The sequence below is a fragment of the Aspergillus neoniger genome (genome assembly GCF_003184625.1).
Source record: "Aspergillus neoniger CBS 115656 unplaced genomic scaffold BO87scaffold_20, whole genome shotgun sequence".
NCBI lineage: Eukaryota > Fungi > Ascomycota > Eurotiomycetes > Eurotiales > Aspergillaceae > Aspergillus > Aspergillus neoniger.
Window position 1 is genome coordinate 74,692 of NW_020291148.1, and position 15,904 is coordinate 90,595.

A 15,904-nucleotide genomic window follows, 5' to 3' on the forward strand; every position below is an offset into this window, starting at 1 on the left:
GGTCAGAAGGAAAGAAAGTCGAAGGACTTGACTAGACTAAACTAGAACAGAGAGAGAGAGAGAGAGGACCGACCCAACGGAAAGTTTTGTGGTGAGATAGCCGATAGAGATTGACTTGGGGCGTGAGATTAATTAAAGCTCATCCCGGTGTAATCAATATATGATGCTGGTCTAGTTCTAGTTCGAGTCTAGTATCTATCTAGCTGACGATGATGAAGAAAACGAAGAAGGGGAGAGGAGTACTACGTAGTAGTGTGAGAGAGAAAGAGGAGGAGGGGTGGTTTGGTTTGGTCTTGGTTTGGTTTGAAGGGGTCCGTCCGGGCTGTCGGTAGGAAAGGCCAATTTGTTTGGGTGGTAAATTAATTCCGCTCCACTTGATGACCAGATGAAACCAAAACCGAGGCCGGGTTGTGGGGAAAGGTAGGAAATTACCACGCGTCTAGAAATGATTTAATTTATCTTAGTCGTGGGTATCTTGGTTGAGAGAGGAGTCTTATTGTCTGTTCGACCAAAGTTAAGTCTACTTTAGTATCCATGATCTAGTAATTAGAAGGTTTTTGGATCGCGATCGAGGAGGGACAGAACAATGGGAGAGTATACTTTAGGGAAAGAGGGGGGAGGGGAATTCTAATATCGTGATGCATATTTTCCGGACACTACTGGACTAGCAAGAACCAGTTCATCGGTGAAGGACGGGTGGTCTAGACTCGAAGGAGATTTTTTTTTTTTTTTTTTTTTTTGGTTTCGCGTCAGGTTCTCTTCTCCATCCTGGTTGTGTTCGGCTATGGGTTGGTTTGGTGGTAGATTGAACGTATCACTTTGGACTGGAGGGGGAGAGGATGACGGAGGGAAAGCGGCTGATGAGGGAGCGAATAGTAACTTAACTTGTACTATACAATGGTCATGTTAAGTGTTTCAGATAACCCTTCATCCCTGCCGGTTTATTGACATACATGAGCAGGAAAGCGGATCGAATCGGATCCTCCCAAAACACACATGAAGGACCAAACGGACACAGCAGAAGCACACTGGCAACGGGCTCGTGTGACATGGACGGTTTGACCATCATAGCTGGGCGCCTCTCCTAACAACAACCAGTGGTGAACTGATTCCAACGGATACCCGTCATCATGGCCTATCTATTGAACCATTGACATTGACACAACCGTTGAACGGCCAGGTGCCGTATCCCGCTGCAATAATTCTGTTCGAAACTTCCCGTGTTCGAGACAACTCTTGGAGCTCACGTCCATCTCAATTGTCGTTGAGAGCGCCAGCCCCGTCATCGTTCGCTACCTCCGTAGAACCACTAAGGGTAATCTACCCAGGCTGGACTGGCCGGAAACCTGTAGTCCTTGTCGCAAGTACCATGGCTGGGTACTATGGATATGTCTGCCGGACCGGGCCAGGGTGTACCTGACTGGTCAAGTCTGGAATTCTCATTTCCGCGCGGGTGGTCTGGCAGCCGGCCAGAACTTGGGTTGAACCCCACTCGATCTCGGCCGTCGGGAGTCTCTCAGGACGTCATTGCAAAGGCCATACAGGATACTAGGATGCAAGTACTCCGTAATCGGGACCCAGCCCCTGCACTGGATCGCTCCGTACAACTTTTGAGTGAGCAGCTGCTGGTAGAATAAGGAAAACAGTATCCGATGTCCTATAATAGCTGAACACGTCACATGGGCATAGGATGTGTGGTGATGAAGGAAGCAAGAGTCGCAGAGTGATATTAACATGTGACATCTGGTTTAATCATGTGACTCTATTGTCTACTACGCAGTACTGAATAGGAAATCAAGGACCCGGAAACTTCAATTGAGCTCTTGATAGATATGTTGGGGCTTCTTTCTGCTCAAATCCTTATGCATGGGTACAACGTTCCCCAAGTCCTCGGGCCTACATCGCTTTGGACTATACCACCCACTAGTTCGGACAAACAGGATGCGGAACACTGATGGACTCCAGAAGAACAGCCATAATAGGCACCTTTATTTTTTCTTTGTTTAGGCATCCTAATTTTCTATTCTGGGAGACCTGGCCATTATAGAGGTGGTCGACAATGACTGCTGCAAGGCCGTATGGTCCTTTGTTTCCCCGTCTTCACAAGGGCTACAGTGTCTGGATACCATTATCGAACAAGGCCTATATATAATTCATATTTTCTGAATCTCTGTTTACTTTTGAGTCAATAGCAATGTTGTCATTGGAAACCAATGATCACACGGCACCTTTCATTAAATGGCGCGTCAGGTTGTCTCGATTTAAGCACTTCAAAGAGATCAGGGAGGTGAAAAGATCCCTGCACCAAGTGCAAACGAGATAAGGCATTCTCTTCCATTCCCACCTTGTCGCCATGTGGTTTTCAGACATAAAGCGAGCAGCACTCTCCTTTGCGGGCATACCCCTTGATCATGATACAGAACGTCTCTCCATCCTGCTAAGTTCGTCTATTCTCGAGCTATACACTCATACAGCCGTCTTTATATTTACTATTCGCTGGACAAGGAACGAAAGATATTGATAGTCCAAGATATGAGCGAACCAAAACCGGAACCGGAACTACCACATCGACGGCTGTCACAGTCACCAGAATCGGTATGTACTCATGGATGGCCGAGCTAGCCAAAGATTACTTGACTAATTGTCTGGCAGGATGACCTTATTACCTCTGGCTGGGCCCCTCTGGGATTCAGTCGGGAGAAAGTCAGGGGATTCAAAAATCCAGGTACTTTATGCTACCGGAACGTGGTGCTTGTTGTACTTATGAGTACGCCTATCTTTCTGAAATGGCTTATAAGATATCGCAAAACCCACGAAGCGTGTACTCCAAATCTGCAGAAATGCTTGACTTGTTGTCTTTATCGTCTTTATTATCTCTATTGGGTCGAGGAAGATGATGGAACACAGAGATTGCAGAGATGCCTGAAACCGTTGTGGAGAATACTTGCAAAGACCTCCTGGAAAGGTTTTACCGAAGGGCAGCAGGATGCGCGTGATTTCATGGAAAGCATATTCCAGCAGCTACTTGCAGAGGTAGATAAACAGGGGTAAGGTTCTTTCTTCATACGCACGCCACACGCCCGGTGCTAACTTGCTTATAGCCGCCGCGAATTGAATGATATTTTCAAGATTCGACTGAGCAGGAACGACAAGTGCTGCAAATGTGAGAAATCAAAGTCTCGGCCTGATGAAAAATTCTTCATGGTGTATGCTCCTGAGGATGAAAATATGCCTGGGTACACAAACATCGAGGAAGGACTGCTAGACAAGCCAGAGCATTCGAAGGAAAAGTGTGGCAAGTGCAGGCAAGAGACAGACCATATTATGTCTGAGAAGGCTTTATACCTTCCTGAAGTTCTTCTTGTTCAATTTCCCAGGATGAAATACGACAAAATCACGAATGAGCCCAGGAGAATCAGGGTTCCAGTCTGGCTTCAAAAAGACATAGAACTCCCACCTGGTTTATTGAGTGATACAGTGAAAATCGAAGGCTGCGCTCGTTATGAGCTTTTCGGGATAGTATTCCATGAGCCACATGAGACGGACATTCAGATGGGCCATTACACCTGTGCTGTCATGGGACCAGATAATAAGTGGGCACATCAAAACGACATGGAAACCAATACTTATGGATCGCTAGAAAATTGTCTGGATTTTGGTATGGATAACCACAAAAGATTCAAGCCTCCCTACCATGATCGCGTCTGTTGGGCGGTCTACCACCGTGTACCTCTCGAGAGGCCATTAGATCTTGGATCAGGGGACTGGGAGGAAGATCAGGCTTCGGCCATGCAAGCAACTGACAGCGATGAACCGCCCAGCAACCTTGGATGCCATGGCGGCCCCGATGCAGGCTCTCCAAGGGGCTCTTCCCCAGAACCTGGCCCAGGTTCGATGAGCATCGCGCCTCATAATGCTGTATGCCTGGAACAATCCATTCACCTAAAGGGACGAAGATTGAAATGGACAGTCGATGACCAGCTGGTCATACCTGAGGGAGATGGGCCCCTTGTCTGGCTGAAACCGGGGAAAAAGGTTCAACATGCCGAGGTCAGGCTTCGACTTGTCTGCCGAAAGACGAGAGAGGTCCTCACAGGGCGAGCTATCATTCCCCTCAAGCCAGATATATTACCCGAGCCATATGACGCTGGAACACGGCCGGACACACCTGTACGAGACATTGCAACACAAACACGATGCAGTGTCTGCAGGGAAGACAGCGAGTCAGCAAGACTTTCGGGAAGTGCGCAAGATAGGGTTATCTCTGGGAGAATTACAAAAGCCGGTAGCCAGAAGCGGTCTCGATCCGCTTAGAGGGGCTTCTCTTGAGAAAGACGCTTCATAGGTTGGACTTGAATCTGCTGGAAGTCGTGTGGAGATTGAGATGGTAGTTGTGTTGTTCGATTATACATTCTTTCTAGTGTGCGGATACCTCAATGCAATGCTTCCATAGTACTTCAGCTTAGCGTCCTGTCGCGTTCGGATCAATTCGATACTAGACGGATTCAACAATGCTTACGCTGGACTTTTCATTGATTATAACCATTTAAATTTTCATATTCTGTTGATACATCATACTTGTGAGATACTAGTGACATGAGACCTTTTATCGAGGACAGCGCAGTTCCAGGATCGATCGGGTTGTAACCTTCCCGCGCCCTTTTCTACTATCTTACACTTTTCATCTCCAGCTACACTTTCCCCAATGGCGTCTCAAAACCAGTCAGACCATCAACTCCCCTCCCAAACAATTACTTCATCTGCCCAATTTATCGATCAATTGATCTCCCACCTCTCCACCTTCACCGTCCCGCCCGTAGACAGTATTCATGACCACCGGCATCAACCACCAGCCCGACACCACCGCACACCCTTCTCTACTCTCCCTCCATCCCATATGGCAGAAGTCAAGGCAACAATGTTAACACTCCACTGCATCTTTCCAAACGAGCTTCTCCTCGCTCTGGATATTCTGGATAGGAATCTAGTGAACCGGTTCATATGCAACGACACCAACACCAGCAGTCAAACATCTCATCCTACAACCCACCATCATTCCTCAACAACAAATGCTACCACCAAAGACATACCTGATTATTTTTATGTCCGCTCAGCATCTACCATTTCCCCCGACCAAAGCGACCCATTCTCAACCTCTAATCCAACCTCATCATTTCACACCAAAGAACCAGACCCAAAAGGCTACGAAGTCCGCCTAAAGACCTGGAACTGCACGTGTCCTACTTTTACCCTGAATGCATTTCGAGACTCAGAACCCGATGAATCCGAAGAGGATTCATCCTCCACCACTGATCACGATGGCCCGTCCTTAACAAAGGACAACCACTATCCGTTCGGGGGTTCGTTAACCAGGAACTCCACTCGCTCCTCTCCTCCCGTGTGCAAGCACCTTTTGGCCTGTTGCCTGGCCGTGCGGTGTCCGGATCTCTTTGGGAGCGGAGAAGGGGGGCCTGTTTCCATTGTCAGTGCGGAGGAATTGGCGGGCTGGTGTGCTGGGTGGGGTGGATGATGAAGGCTCTAGACTTTCTTTGTTCGTTGTATGTTTCGAGTCGGTGAAGGAATTTAAAGCTATTCTTGGGTGTTTGTTCTTTGCCCTTGTTCTGGGTGGAGTACATGCATGGTATGCTTTGTCTCTGTTTACTGAGGAGTGGAACACTACTCATTGTCTCATTGATTATGTACTATTGAGGATCGTGGTGGAGGGGTTTCGATGTTATTGAGACCTGAGTCATGATGGCTGGGAGCCATTACGTGGAAGATGACCCAGCAACACTATGGCATGACGTGCGCAGGGCAGTGGGATGATCGTCTGTTGGATACGTGCCGGTCTAATAAGACTACTATTACTGTGCCGCCTGTGAACGGCTCCAAAATGTGGAGTCCACTATGAAAGCTTTGGGAGCTTGCAGTTCCATAAGTTCATCCTCGACAATACCTCACGCAAGTGCTGCTCCGAGGATATATCCTACCAATACAGATATAGCAGCATCGTTGCTGGCCTATAACAAGCAGATGCCCCCGAGGTCGCAATCAGCCGCGTAGAGATTACCGTAATATACATTCGATGGACTGCATTGTTCTAGATGATCGTATCGCATAGAGTCCCTGACCCGTCTACTCCTTCTGGCTCTTCTTGGTCTTCTCCTTGTCTTGACCCTCCTTCTGCTCTCCATTGGCGGTGCTGTTGGCCTTCTTCGCGGCCTCCTTCTCAGTCTTGGCCGCGTTGGCCTCTTGCTCCCTCTTCAGCTCATTCTCTTCTTGTTGCTGCCGGTTCTGGATCTTGTTCTCGATCAAGTCGTGGAATGCGGTGATGGCGCGGATCAAGCTACTCAAGTAGATCGCCATTAATTGATCGTTGGTCTTGATGCTCATGGCCCGTGCGAGTTCGCTGTTCTCCGACGGCTGTTCGGGGGCGCCACTGATGCGCGGCGTGGCGGCTGGTGTGGTAAGGTTGGGGAGGAGGTTGAAGACGTCCTGGAGGTTGCCCAGAATGGCGTGGTTGACGGGGAGTTCGTGGTCAAGAACCTTCTGCAGGTATTGGCCGATGTCGCGCAAACGCAGGTGCAGGCCCTGCAGCGACTGAAGCTGCGACGTTATGCGGGTAGAGAGGGTTCCGACAGCGACATCCCTGATATCCCGGAGGAGGTGCTCCACTCCAATTTCCTCTGCTTCCTCGGCTTCGATTATAGACGGGGTGTGGACGAAGGTCTTTGATGTTGTGGTGCCATCCTATCACAGGGATTGTGATGATTAGTTCAAAAGTCCACAGACGAGGCCCGTCACGATGGCGCGCATTGCTACTCACATCCTTGATCTCATCCACGGCAAAGTAAGCATCCGTAGGAACGCCAACCTCCTTCGGTTGGACATCCACAATCACCAGCAGAGGGTTCGGTGTGTAGCGCTTGAAGAGTTCGTTGATTTCCAAATCCGAGGCCCGCAGCTTCGGGCCCGAGTGATACCACCCAACCAGCTTCTCACGAGCATTGATCTTCTTGAACATGTCCCTCATCGACTCGACAAAGTTGTGATCTAGGAACCAAACAGAGGGATCCTTCTCATCTTCCTCGAAGGGCACTGGGAGAGGAACTGTCAGCATGTGGACACTGAAAGAGATACCGAAGGTGATAGAAGGTCAATGACGCACCCGCAAAGCTGTTCGATACCCGGACATTCTGACCCGAGTTCTCACCTAGCAGCACACCAACCACACGTTTCCGGGTACCCTTGGCCGAGCGGCCGTAGTGATCTGCGACGGAGAGAAGGACTAGAGGAGCGACCGTGACGGTGCGCTGAACGAGGGAGAGGGCGTCCGCCGTGGTGGCAGGCATGGCGGAGACAGAAGGAACGCGAGACGAGCTGTCACCGGTGGAGATAGGACTGAGAGGGGAGGATGAAGGGTATGTCAGAAGAGAGCGGGAGGGATTGTTGCGGGATAAGCAAGGGGATGAAGATGGGGAGATGAAGGAGGAGGAGGAGCGATGACGATGAAGAGGGAAGCTGTTGTTGGTTGGATCAACGGAGAGCCTCTGGATTCATTGGAGCTCCGTGCTTGAGCCACATTTGAGTGGCTGATGGTGGACATTGACACCTCGACACCTGAACATCAGCCACACATCTACATTACTGGTGCCTTTTGGCCTCAGGCATACAATACGGGACACGTGTTCCGGGACTAGTCCCGAGTTGGACTCTTCAAGGCTCAAACCAGTGGAGATTGGCTCGAAGAAAGGACGTCATGTTGGAGATGAGAGATTGCTTCCGGGTCAATGGACGCCTCTGAAGGCAATTGAGGATCTACTAAACACCTCCGATCAGAACCCCGAAGACTAGGGTGCCGGTCGAGGCGAATTTCCCAGGGCGCAGGAACCTCGGGTGGGAGACTCCACTCCCTCCGGTCGGCCTCTTTTCTCCCCCAACATGCACTTTCTCCGTTCCCTTCCCTTTCCCCGGTCTGGTTGATATCTCTTCCTCATTCCTGCCACTTCTCTCTCCTCTCTTCCCTCCTCCTTCCCCTCCTGTTCCCTTCCCGGATACTTGTTTGAAGCGTTCTCTTTTTCCTCTCCTCTTTTCACATCACAATGGCTCCCATTACGGATGAGGTCGTCAACGGCCTGAAGGACACTATCGGAAAGCTGGAGGCTCGTGTTGAGGAGTTGGAGGGCCGCCTCAGCAACCAGGTCAAGCCCAAGTCGGTTGCTGAGCAGATGCGCATCATCCTTATGGGACCTCCTGGTGCCGGTATGTTCTCCATTGACAATCCTTGGACTCTCTTTGCATCCTCTCGTTCCCTGCTTTTCCGTCCTGCGGAATTCTGACCGATTCTCCAAACTAGGCAAGGGTACCCAGGCTCCCCGGCTGAAGGAGAAGTACTGTGTCTGCCACTTGGTAAGTTAATCATTGGGATGTTATAAAAATGCTTTTGAGCCCGATGCTAATGTCAACTTTCACTTGTGCAGGCCACCGGTGACATGCTGCGCTCCCAGGTCGCCAAGAAGACCGCATTGGGCAAGGAGGCTAAGAAGATCATGGATCAGGGTGGTCTGGTCAGCGATGAGATCATGGTCAACATGATCCAGAGCGAGCTTGACAACAACTCCGAGTGCAAGAACGGGTTGGTAACCTAAAACTCTATGCGATTCTGCTTAGTTGGCTGACGGCGCGCGCCTCTTTTTAGATTCATCCTGGATGGTTTCCCTCGTACCGTTGCCCAGGCTGAGCGTCTGGACGACATGCTTAACGCTCGCCAGCAGAAGCTCCAGCACGCCGTTGAGCTTCAGATTGACGATGCCCTTCTGGTGGCCCGTATCACCGGACGTCTCGTCCACCCGGCTTCCGGTCGCTCCTACCACAAGATCTTCAACCCCCCCAAGGAGGAGATGAAGGATGACGTTACCGGCGAGCCCCTCATCCAGCGTTCCGACGACAACGCCGATACCCTCAAGAAGCGTCTCGGCACCTACCACGCCCAGACCGCTCCCGTTGTCGATTACTACAAGAAGACCGGTATCTGGCGCGGCATTGACGCCAGCCAGGAGCCTGGCCAGGTCTGGAAGAGCCTGCTCGGTGTTTTCCGCCAGAACTAGATGCCTTTAAATGGCAGAGGACGTCCACCTCTGAGGCCGGAGTGATGTACCTTTGTGATACCCATCGTTCCGGTGCTTATGTCTTTGCCCGGAGGTAGAGGCTTTTTTTGATTGCCCTCACGGGCCGGCGAAGCAAGGCAGAAAAAAAGACCTGCATCATCCGGGAATGGAAATTGTCTTTCTCATGTCCTTATATAGACTCATGCCTTCCGGCGGGATATCTGTTTTGTATAGTAGTAATTTCGGAATGCGAATAACCTCCGACAAGTAAACCGCCATGATCGCGTAGCTATTAATCTTTTGGACTAGCGTATACAGGCCACCGATATATACTCTTGACCGTCACATATGAACAAAACTTGAAATTCCAGATCATATTATCCGAATTACATGACTACTAAATCTACAGCTGCGTAGGATAGACAGTGGACTCGATCTTCTCCGGATAAGTCAACCCACCCTGCCGTCTAACCTCATCCATCACCTCCATGATCACAATGCTCTCCTCCCAAGGTAGAGTCTCGCTCTCCAGCTTCCCGTCCCTCAAGCACCGCGCCACCTCATCCGCCTCCCAGAACATACCCTTGCCATCTCCAGGGAACGGGCACTCAACCTCCTTCACCTCACCGTTCCCCTTGGCGGGGATGATACGGTACCGCTCAGGCCGGAACGCCGGCCCATCCACCTGGATCTCACCCTTCGTACCCTGGATCCGGATGGCCGGACGGGCAGTGTTTGCCTCGTCGGGATCAGTAGAGACGCGGAGATGTGTCATGGCCACAGCCTGCGACTGGCCCGGGTGAGGAAGGTTGGAGGGGGTGCTGGTCGGGAAGCTCAAAAGGATGGTAGTGGCCTCATCGGCGCCGGTTAGGTGGTAGAGGGTCATGTGGGCAGAAATGGAAGAGGGGGGTTTACGTTGCTCCCGGGGGAGAGTGTGGTAGAGAGTCTGGAAGACCCAGGTCAGGGAGTAGATTCCCACTGTGCGATCGAATATGGTCAGTTATCAATTGTCGTTGTCATCATTCAGGGGAGGAGGGAAATGGTAGGTAGACACCACATACAATCCAACAAACAACCACCCGCCAAATCCTTATTCACCATACGGTGTTCCGTACCCCATCTCTCCTCGACCGGGTCTCCGAAACTGTTATCAGAGATCACCCGCAAGACCTCACCAATAGCACCCTGCTTGATCAAGTCCCTGATCTGGATACTGAGAGGGAAGTAGCGAGTCCAAACAGCTTCCATGAGGAAGAGGTTCTTCTTCTGGGCGGTCTCGCAGAGGATCTTGGCCTGAGCCGCGTTGACGGTGAAGGCCTTTTCGCAGAGTACATGCTTTCCGGCGTTAAGGGCCAGCATGACATTCTGGAAGTGGTGGGAGTGTGGGGTTGCGACGTAGACGACGTCGACGTTGGCGTCGGCTACGAGATCTTCATAGGAGCCATAGGCGGCACAGGGGGACGGGATGCCGGTGTCTGAGATGAATTTCTCTGCTCGTGCGGCGTTGGAGGAGGATGCTACGGCCACGACGGTGTGGGAGACGTCGGTGACGTTGCGGATGCTGGGGTCTCTTAGGAGATCGCGGGTGAAGACTAGTGTTGGTGTTAGGAAAATTTGCTGACTGTGAGATTTCGGAGGAGAGGCTTACCATCGGCGATCCAGCCCGTAGCTGTAGAGGCGCAATGCCATCCATGTTCGTTAGCCAGGGATCTTTTTGTTTGTTTGTCTGGATGCGGGGAAATTGGTCCCTACCCATGATACCCCACCGGATATTGTGGGGAGCCATTGTGAAGGTGGAGGACTGGTGACTTTTTTGGATGCTGAACAGGGATCAACAGGGCTAAGGAATGCTGCACAGTCGCACGGATGTCTCGAGTTCTGAAGAATGCTCGACAGATGTCGAGGGGATGTGAGGAATAAAAGTAATTCTAGCTGCGCTGAGCGGAGTTGCGCCGAGCGGGGCAGCTTCATTTGCCGACGTCATTCGCCGAGACTTATGAAGACTGGGGGGTTAGTATCTATATATAGTGGTTCTACGTTATTAATCACATGAAAGACATCCAATATGTATATAAATGACCTGATATTTGGTTCATCTGGTTCTACAATGGGATACTATATACATGGCAGCGAGCCCGGGAGTGCTGTATGTGTCCTGTGATCCATCACCATCGTCACTTGCCCCGGAACGCCCAGGGGAAGGGAATTCATTCAACCTTCCCATGCAAAATACAGCCGTGAAGCTGAATGAACGATGCATCTTCGCTCAAAAGCAGAGAATCATCAACAAAGAGGAGGAGAAGAAGAGAAGCGAGAGAAGGGAGTGTACACCCCGATCACACGGGCTCTGTTTTGATCCGTACATTGGATCCAGGAGAATCGGTTCCCTATAATACGTGTTAGTCACAAAAATTTCTGGATAACTCTCATTGATGAATCACTCACCTCAGCCTTGCGTTTTCCCAAAACAGACTCGGGAGTCCCAGTTCGTCCTGACGGTGTCCCCCGGTTGGCTGGCGTAGGTCCGTCCTTGGTCACTTCGGCATAGCAACTGGCGTGGTACACGCGACTTCCCACCTTGACTGCGTCCTGCCAGATCCAGTCCTGTACATCCTCTGACCATGTCGACTCAAACTTCTCTTGGCAGATAGGGCAAGGGGTGTTTCGCAATGTCGCGTCATTCGGGGCGTGGATCCACTGCTTAGGAGGCCCCTTCTTCGTCGCAGCGCCGTCAGCACCAGCAACACCCTCAGCCGAGGCCTCCGTCTCCGCAAGGTCTTGTTCATCTCCCGCCTCACGGGATTTGATCCAATCCTGGAGATAGTTAGTACTGCAGGATAACTGGTTCGGAAATGGTGCGTGACTTACCCGTTCATCAACGTACCAGCTGCGGTTTTGGGCCCGCCTAGCTGCCTCAGACATGCGCTGGTTGGTTCGGAAGTGCCAATCCAAATGGCGAGCTTTCTTCTCCTTCCCTTCTTCCGTTGCAAAGAAACGTTGACCGCATGTTCCACACCGGTTTGACCGGGTCTCGTAGAGGCTGGAGAGCAGCATTGGTCGAGGGCTGGGGGTTCATTAAGTCAGTGATAGGAAAACCAATGTAGCATGACACAGGAAACTCACATCTTGATGGACGCTGTACTCATTTGAACGTTTATTTGCGCATTCGATGTACCTTGTTGTGCCTGCGGCGTCGCGACGGGAGGCGTGACTCGCACTTGACCCGGTACGATTAGTGGGAAAGCAGGCGCGACATTTGGTGGCGGAGCAGCAGTGAAAGCGGCCGGAGGTGCCGAGGCCGGTGGAAGCAAGCCCTGCGCTCTTAGGGCTGCAATGAGAGGATTTTCTGGTGCGGCGCTGACGGATGGTGGTTGCGGCGCGGTGGTATTAGTGGGCATCTGTGGTAGGATATTGTGGATTTGAGGCGGCGGAGTCGGCTGCTGACGTGTAGCAGTAGCTTTGAGGAGCCCGGCAAGCGTGCCAGGATTGAGGAGCTGTTGTAAAGGTTGCGAAAGTGTTTGGGCTGGGGGAGTAGCCATGGGGGGCGTTGAAACAGCTGGAACAGTTGGAGCAATAACTTGAGGAGCCGGAATTGCAGGCTTCGGAGCGAGAGCTGAAACCTGGTCGCGGACGAGTCTCAATTGCTCCTGGGTGAGTTCTTGCCGTTGCAAGATACCCTGAAGATCCAGAAGAGCCTTCAGTCGTTGCTGTATCGAGGGGTCTAGTGGATTGTTGGCAAAATCGCTTCTGGCGGTGGCAATAAGAGCCTCAATATCTCGGTTGAGAGCGGCGAGATCAACCTCTGTTGTACGTGGCTGGGCTTGGGGAGTCGGGGTTCCCCGTGAAGAGTACGATTCACCCTGCTAATCAAATGAGACCTTCCGCCACTGTACTAAAATGTGAGATGATACTTACCGATGGTGGATATCCGTGACCAGAGCCATTGCGCTGGTAATGCATGGGTAAAGCCTGATTTGCAGCAGGTGGATGGCGGCCCATGCCTTGCGGTGGTGTCGGAGTGCTGTTCCACGCTGGAGGAGTGCCAACTCGACCGCGAGCGAGGATGTCTTGTTGAGTTCGAGCCTGCTGCTGCTGAAGCGCTGCAGTCCTTGCTTTGATCAGAGCACTCTCAATACTGCGAGTGATTTCTGGAGGGAAAACGGGCCTGGTGTCGAGGGAACCGGGCACCGGCTCCTTCCAGGTTTTGAGCATCTCATCCAACTTCTTGCGCGTCTGCGAATCGACCAGTGTGTAGGCGTTCATGAAGGTCTGATACAGATTGCGACCCAGGAACAGAGTGTAGGGCGTGCCTACGTTCTTGACAATCGAATCGACTACATACAAGGCGGGCAACTTCTGAGCCGGCGGAGTCTACAGAGCAGATTAGAATTCGTTCATCCCAAAGAGAGACTACAGACGGGTTGAGCGCCCTCATCAGGTTCGACGAGGGCCCAACCGGTGGTATTCTGAGAGCGTGTCACCTACTGTTCGAATGTGGTTCTCCAACACGCGGGAGATGGCCATCGCATGTTCAGTGTTCTCCTTGGCTATGACAGTCAGATTGCTGATCTGAAACCTGTCATTGTTGGTTAGATCTTCCAAGGAATTCTTGTAGTCCTCGGCAACTTCGTCGGAGGCCAACCCGGATGACATGGTGGGCAGATACAAAGGCTGATGAGGCTGATGAAGGGGGGAACAGGGGGCAAGTGAGAATAAGAAAAGGGTATCGACAAGGAAGAAAGAAATGAACAATGGACAAGCGCTAAAGAAGGGCGTAACACTCGGAAAGAATACTTATGTTCCTTGTGTTTGTTCTTTCTCCTCTGAATCCTCCTCTTTATATTAATTATTTGTTTTTCCACTGTATTTTCCAGTTCCTTTTCTCTTCCTTGGACTTTGTTATCTTCTTGTTGTTTTCTTGCTTTTTTTTTTCTTGACTTTCTTCCCTTTTCTCCTTTCTTGTTAGGAACTTGTCCTTCTTATTGCTTTGTTTTCTCTCTTCTTTTCTCCTCTGATTTTTTCCCCCGGCTTTGTCCCTTTTACCACCGTATATAAAGATTCCTATATCCGCGTGCTTTGTTTCTCTCCAAATAAACGTATCTCCTGAGTGCAAGAGATGGAAAGAGCTGTCGGAACTTGTAGAATGCTTGCTAGCTATCTTGGTCAGACTTGAGACAACAACAGGAGGCCGCAAGCGCAAATCCTCCACCAGAACCCGAAAGTCAACAAAGAACCCGCGCTACAACACCCCGTCAACCCAGTGTTAATCAATCTATCTCATACAATCACCCGTACTGATTGACCCTTCCAGTAGACAATAACTAGTAGAGGAACCAAACCGGGGCGAAGGGGAGTGGATGAGAGATGGAGGGGAGGGGGAAGGTCTCGGAGTGAAGTTGGGAAATACCCCCAGCAGTTACACACCTCGATGGGGAGATCGGGCGTGCAGAGGGGACCAAGGGAAAAGAAAGTCAGCTGAATAGGAAAATCAAAGCTCGACCAGAATGACCAGGAAATAGCAAAGCAGCCAAAATCGGCCGGGAAGAAGCGAGGGAAAGGGAAGCGAACAGGGAGCAGGAAGAGGCAGGCAGAATTGCGGAAGTTGCGCTCACGAGGTCCGAAGAATAGAAAGCGTCAGCGCCGCGGCGTGACTGGCTGAGTCAGCGCACTAGTTTGAGACTCTAGTTCCTTATCCGTTACCGACTAACCCTATTCGGGCAATGCATTCCAGCGCTCTCGTGAATCGCTGTGAGTGGGTAGTATGACGCAGTCACACCTTACTCTCCCAACTTGACTAGGTACAACTCCTTCTTCATCGCCTCTATCTCTATATTACAACCATTGGTACTTGAATCTGGGTCTTTGTAACACTATCATCGGTTTTTTTTGGAGACATTGCCTTGTGTCGAATTCTTCACCATGAAGTTGTCTGCTACTGTTACCGTCTTGGGGTTGCTTCCCTTGGCTCTGGCCGAATCGATTCTGGTCACGTTCCCTTCAGGTACCCCTGACTCGGTGGTTGATCAGGCAAAGCAATCAGTTAAGGACGCTGTATGTGACCGGGTGCTTTGACAGCGTTGGCACATCTATATGTTACTAACTGGCCGTTTCTGCTAGGGTGGCAAGATCACCCATAATTACAGTAAGCAGTTATCCCTAGTCATCCTTGCGTTTTGGGTAGTGGCAGTGCTAACATATATTGCTCTCTAAAGCTTTGCTCAAGTAATTCTCTCTTGGAAGATTTGAGGTGCTTGCTTGGTCTGACATACATACACACAGGGGCTTCGCAGCCGACACCAAGGCCGACTCGGTCCAACAGCTGTCAACTCAATTCGCGGCATACAATCCAACTGTCGAGAAAGACATGACTGTCACTATTCAGTGAGGGCGATATTGGATAGTGCGGGGGAAGAAAGCTCCCTTTTCTCTATTCCAAATTACTACTGTATGATGGATGGGGTTCCCGCTGGTTTCGGGGCTCGACCCTTGATGGTCGATAATGGATGGGAAAAAACTAGCTTAGATTGTAATTCAGGATTTTTATGTATCCTTTGTCTTCTTCTGTTTCTGGAAAAAAAGTTTGTGTCTTGTTCTTGTCTAATGGACCATTTTATGTCATAATTTATAAAGCCGGCGACTGTTTCCCATAACTCAACAAACAACACAAAAGCAACCAAGATATGAATACATGATAGGGATCACTTGTCACTTTTCCAATCTTTCAAACCATCTTCATCCTCAGTGGATGTTGTTTCACATGGGGAAAGTAGAAAATAAGGAAGCAGCGCTGTGGGTGA

The 15,904-nt window shown here is 50.7% G+C and overlaps 7 protein-coding genes across 7 annotated transcripts; 4 read left to right on the forward strand and 3 right to left on the reverse strand.

Moving 5' to 3' along the window:
* Nucleotides 1-2,532: 2,532 nt before the first annotated feature.
* BO87DRAFT_310946 (cysteine proteinase) lies at nt 2,533-4,314 on the forward strand (the record flags this gene model as incomplete). Its single annotated transcript, XM_025619521.1, has 3 exons — nt 2,533-2,595; nt 2,653-3,047; nt 3,102-4,314. 3 exons carry the CDS (start codon nt 2,533-2,535, stop codon nt 4,312-4,314), a joined length of 1,671 nt encoding a protein of 556 aa, XP_025478685.1.
* Nucleotides 4,315-4,705: 391 nt separating this feature from the next.
* Nucleotides 4,706-5,646, forward strand: BO87DRAFT_336484 (uncharacterized protein; the record flags this gene model as incomplete). Its single annotated transcript, XM_025620524.1, has 1 exon — nt 4,706-5,646. The coding sequence occupies one exon, from the start codon at nt 4,706-4,708 to the stop codon at nt 5,528-5,530; it is 825 nt and encodes a 274-aa protein (XP_025478686.1). The 3' UTR covers nt 5,531-5,646.
* A 290-nt stretch (nt 5,647-5,936) lies between these two features.
* Nucleotides 5,937-7,521, reverse strand: rpn8 (proteasome regulatory particle lid subunit RPN8). The gene is made up of 3 exons (XM_025623534.1): nt 7,169-7,521; nt 6,827-7,098; nt 5,937-6,750 (listed from the first exon to the last, which is right to left on the reverse strand). Exons 1-3 carry the CDS (start codon nt 7,350-7,352, stop codon nt 6,136-6,138), a joined length of 1,071 nt encoding a protein of 356 aa, XP_025478687.1. The 5' UTR covers nt 7,353-7,521; the 3' UTR covers nt 5,937-6,135.
* Nucleotides 7,522-7,742: 221 nt separating this feature from the next.
* adk1 (adenylate kinase ADK1) lies at nt 7,743-9,431 on the forward strand. Its single transcript, XM_025623535.1, has 4 exons — nt 7,743-8,262; nt 8,357-8,409; nt 8,481-8,635; nt 8,699-9,431. Exons 1-4 carry the CDS (start codon nt 8,103-8,105, stop codon nt 9,105-9,107), a joined length of 777 nt encoding a protein of 258 aa, XP_025478688.1. The 5' UTR covers nt 7,743-8,102; the 3' UTR covers nt 9,108-9,431.
* BO87DRAFT_84235 (Gfo/Idh/MocA family protein) lies at nt 9,309-11,076 on the reverse strand. The gene is made up of 4 exons (XM_025629615.1): nt 10,860-11,076; nt 10,756-10,776; nt 10,169-10,699; nt 9,309-10,085 (listed from the first exon to the last, which is right to left on the reverse strand). Exons 1-4 carry the CDS (start codon nt 10,891-10,893, stop codon nt 9,511-9,513), a joined length of 1,161 nt encoding a protein of 386 aa, XP_025478689.1. The 5' UTR covers nt 10,894-11,076; the 3' UTR covers nt 9,309-9,510.
* A 279-nt stretch (nt 11,077-11,355) lies between these two features.
* On the reverse strand, nt 11,356-14,072 carry BO87DRAFT_84266 (putative mRNA cleavage factor complex component Pcf11). The gene is made up of 6 exons (XM_025629616.1): nt 13,593-14,072; nt 13,023-13,478; nt 12,231-12,970; nt 11,976-12,171; nt 11,553-11,921; nt 11,356-11,494 (listed from the first exon to the last, which is right to left on the reverse strand). Exons 1-6 carry the CDS (start codon nt 13,758-13,760, stop codon nt 11,444-11,446), a joined length of 1,980 nt encoding a protein of 659 aa, XP_025478690.1. The 5' UTR covers nt 13,761-14,072; the 3' UTR covers nt 11,356-11,443.
* Nucleotides 14,073-14,891: 819 nt separating this feature from the next.
* Nucleotides 14,892-15,790, forward strand: BO87DRAFT_377379 (uncharacterized protein). The gene is made up of 4 exons (XM_025623536.1): nt 14,892-15,158; nt 15,225-15,249; nt 15,320-15,329; nt 15,387-15,790. Exons 1-4 carry the CDS (start codon nt 15,027-15,029, stop codon nt 15,490-15,492), a joined length of 273 nt encoding a protein of 90 aa, XP_025478691.1. The 5' UTR covers nt 14,892-15,026; the 3' UTR covers nt 15,493-15,790.
* The last annotated feature ends 114 nt before the right edge of the window (nt 15,791-15,904 follow it).

What these genes read in the sequence shown, in the direction of transcription:
- BO87DRAFT_377379 (XM_025623536.1), top strand. Translation starts at nt 15,027, where the DNA reads ATGAAGTTGTCTGCTACTGTTACCGTCTTGGGGTTGCTTCCCTTGGCT. An exon ending in AGCAATCAGTTAAGGACGCT is followed by an intron (nt 15,159 to 15,224) that starts GTATGTGACCGG and finishes CGTTTCTGCTAG; the next exon opens with GGTGGCAAGATCACCCATAA.
- BO87DRAFT_84266 (XM_025629616.1), bottom strand. Translation starts at nt 13,760, where the DNA reads ATGTCATCCGGGTTGGCCTCCGACGAAGTTGCCGAGGACTACAAGAAT. An exon ending in GTCACGGATATCCACCATCG is followed by an intron (nt 12,971 to 13,022) that starts GTAAGTATCATC and finishes TCATTTGATTAG; the next exon opens with CAGGGTGAATCGTACTCTTC. An exon ending in AGTACAGCGTCCATCAAGAT is followed by an intron (nt 12,172 to 12,230) that starts GTGAGTTTCCTG and finishes ATGAACCCCCAG; the next exon opens with CCCTCGACCAATGCTGCTCT.
- adk1 (XM_025623535.1), top strand. Translation starts at nt 8,103, where the DNA reads ATGGCTCCCATTACGGATGAGGTCGTCAACGGCCTGAAGGACACTATC. An exon ending in TATGGGACCTCCTGGTGCCG is followed by an intron (nt 8,263 to 8,356) that starts GTATGTTCTCCA and finishes TCTCCAAACTAG; the next exon opens with GCAAGGGTACCCAGGCTCCC. An exon ending in AACTCCGAGTGCAAGAACGG is followed by an intron (nt 8,636 to 8,698) that starts GTTGGTAACCTA and finishes GCCTCTTTTTAG; the next exon opens with ATTCATCCTGGATGGTTTCC.
- rpn8 (XM_025623534.1), bottom strand. Translation starts at nt 7,352, where the DNA reads ATGCCTGCCACCACGGCGGACGCCCTCTCCCTCGTTCAGCGCACCGTC. An exon ending in GGTATCGAACAGCTTTGCGG is followed by an intron (nt 7,099 to 7,168) that starts GTGCGTCATTGA and finishes TTCCTCTCCCAG; the next exon opens with TGCCCTTCGAGGAAGATGAG. An exon ending in CCGTGGATGAGATCAAGGAT is followed by an intron (nt 6,751 to 6,826) that starts GTGAGTAGCAAT and finishes TCCCTGTGATAG; the next exon opens with GATGGCACCACAACATCAAA.
- BO87DRAFT_84235 (XM_025629615.1), bottom strand. Translation starts at nt 10,893, where the DNA reads ATGGCTCCCCACAATATCCGGTGGGGTATCATGG. An exon ending in TATCCGGTGGGGTATCATGG is followed by an intron (nt 10,777 to 10,859) that starts GTAGGGACCAAT and finishes GCGCCTCTACAG; the next exon opens with CTACGGGCTGGATCGCCGAT. An exon ending in GGGTGGTTGTTTGTTGGATT is followed by an intron (nt 10,086 to 10,168) that starts GTATGTGGTGTC and finishes TCGATCGCACAG; the next exon opens with TGGGAATCTACTCCCTGACC.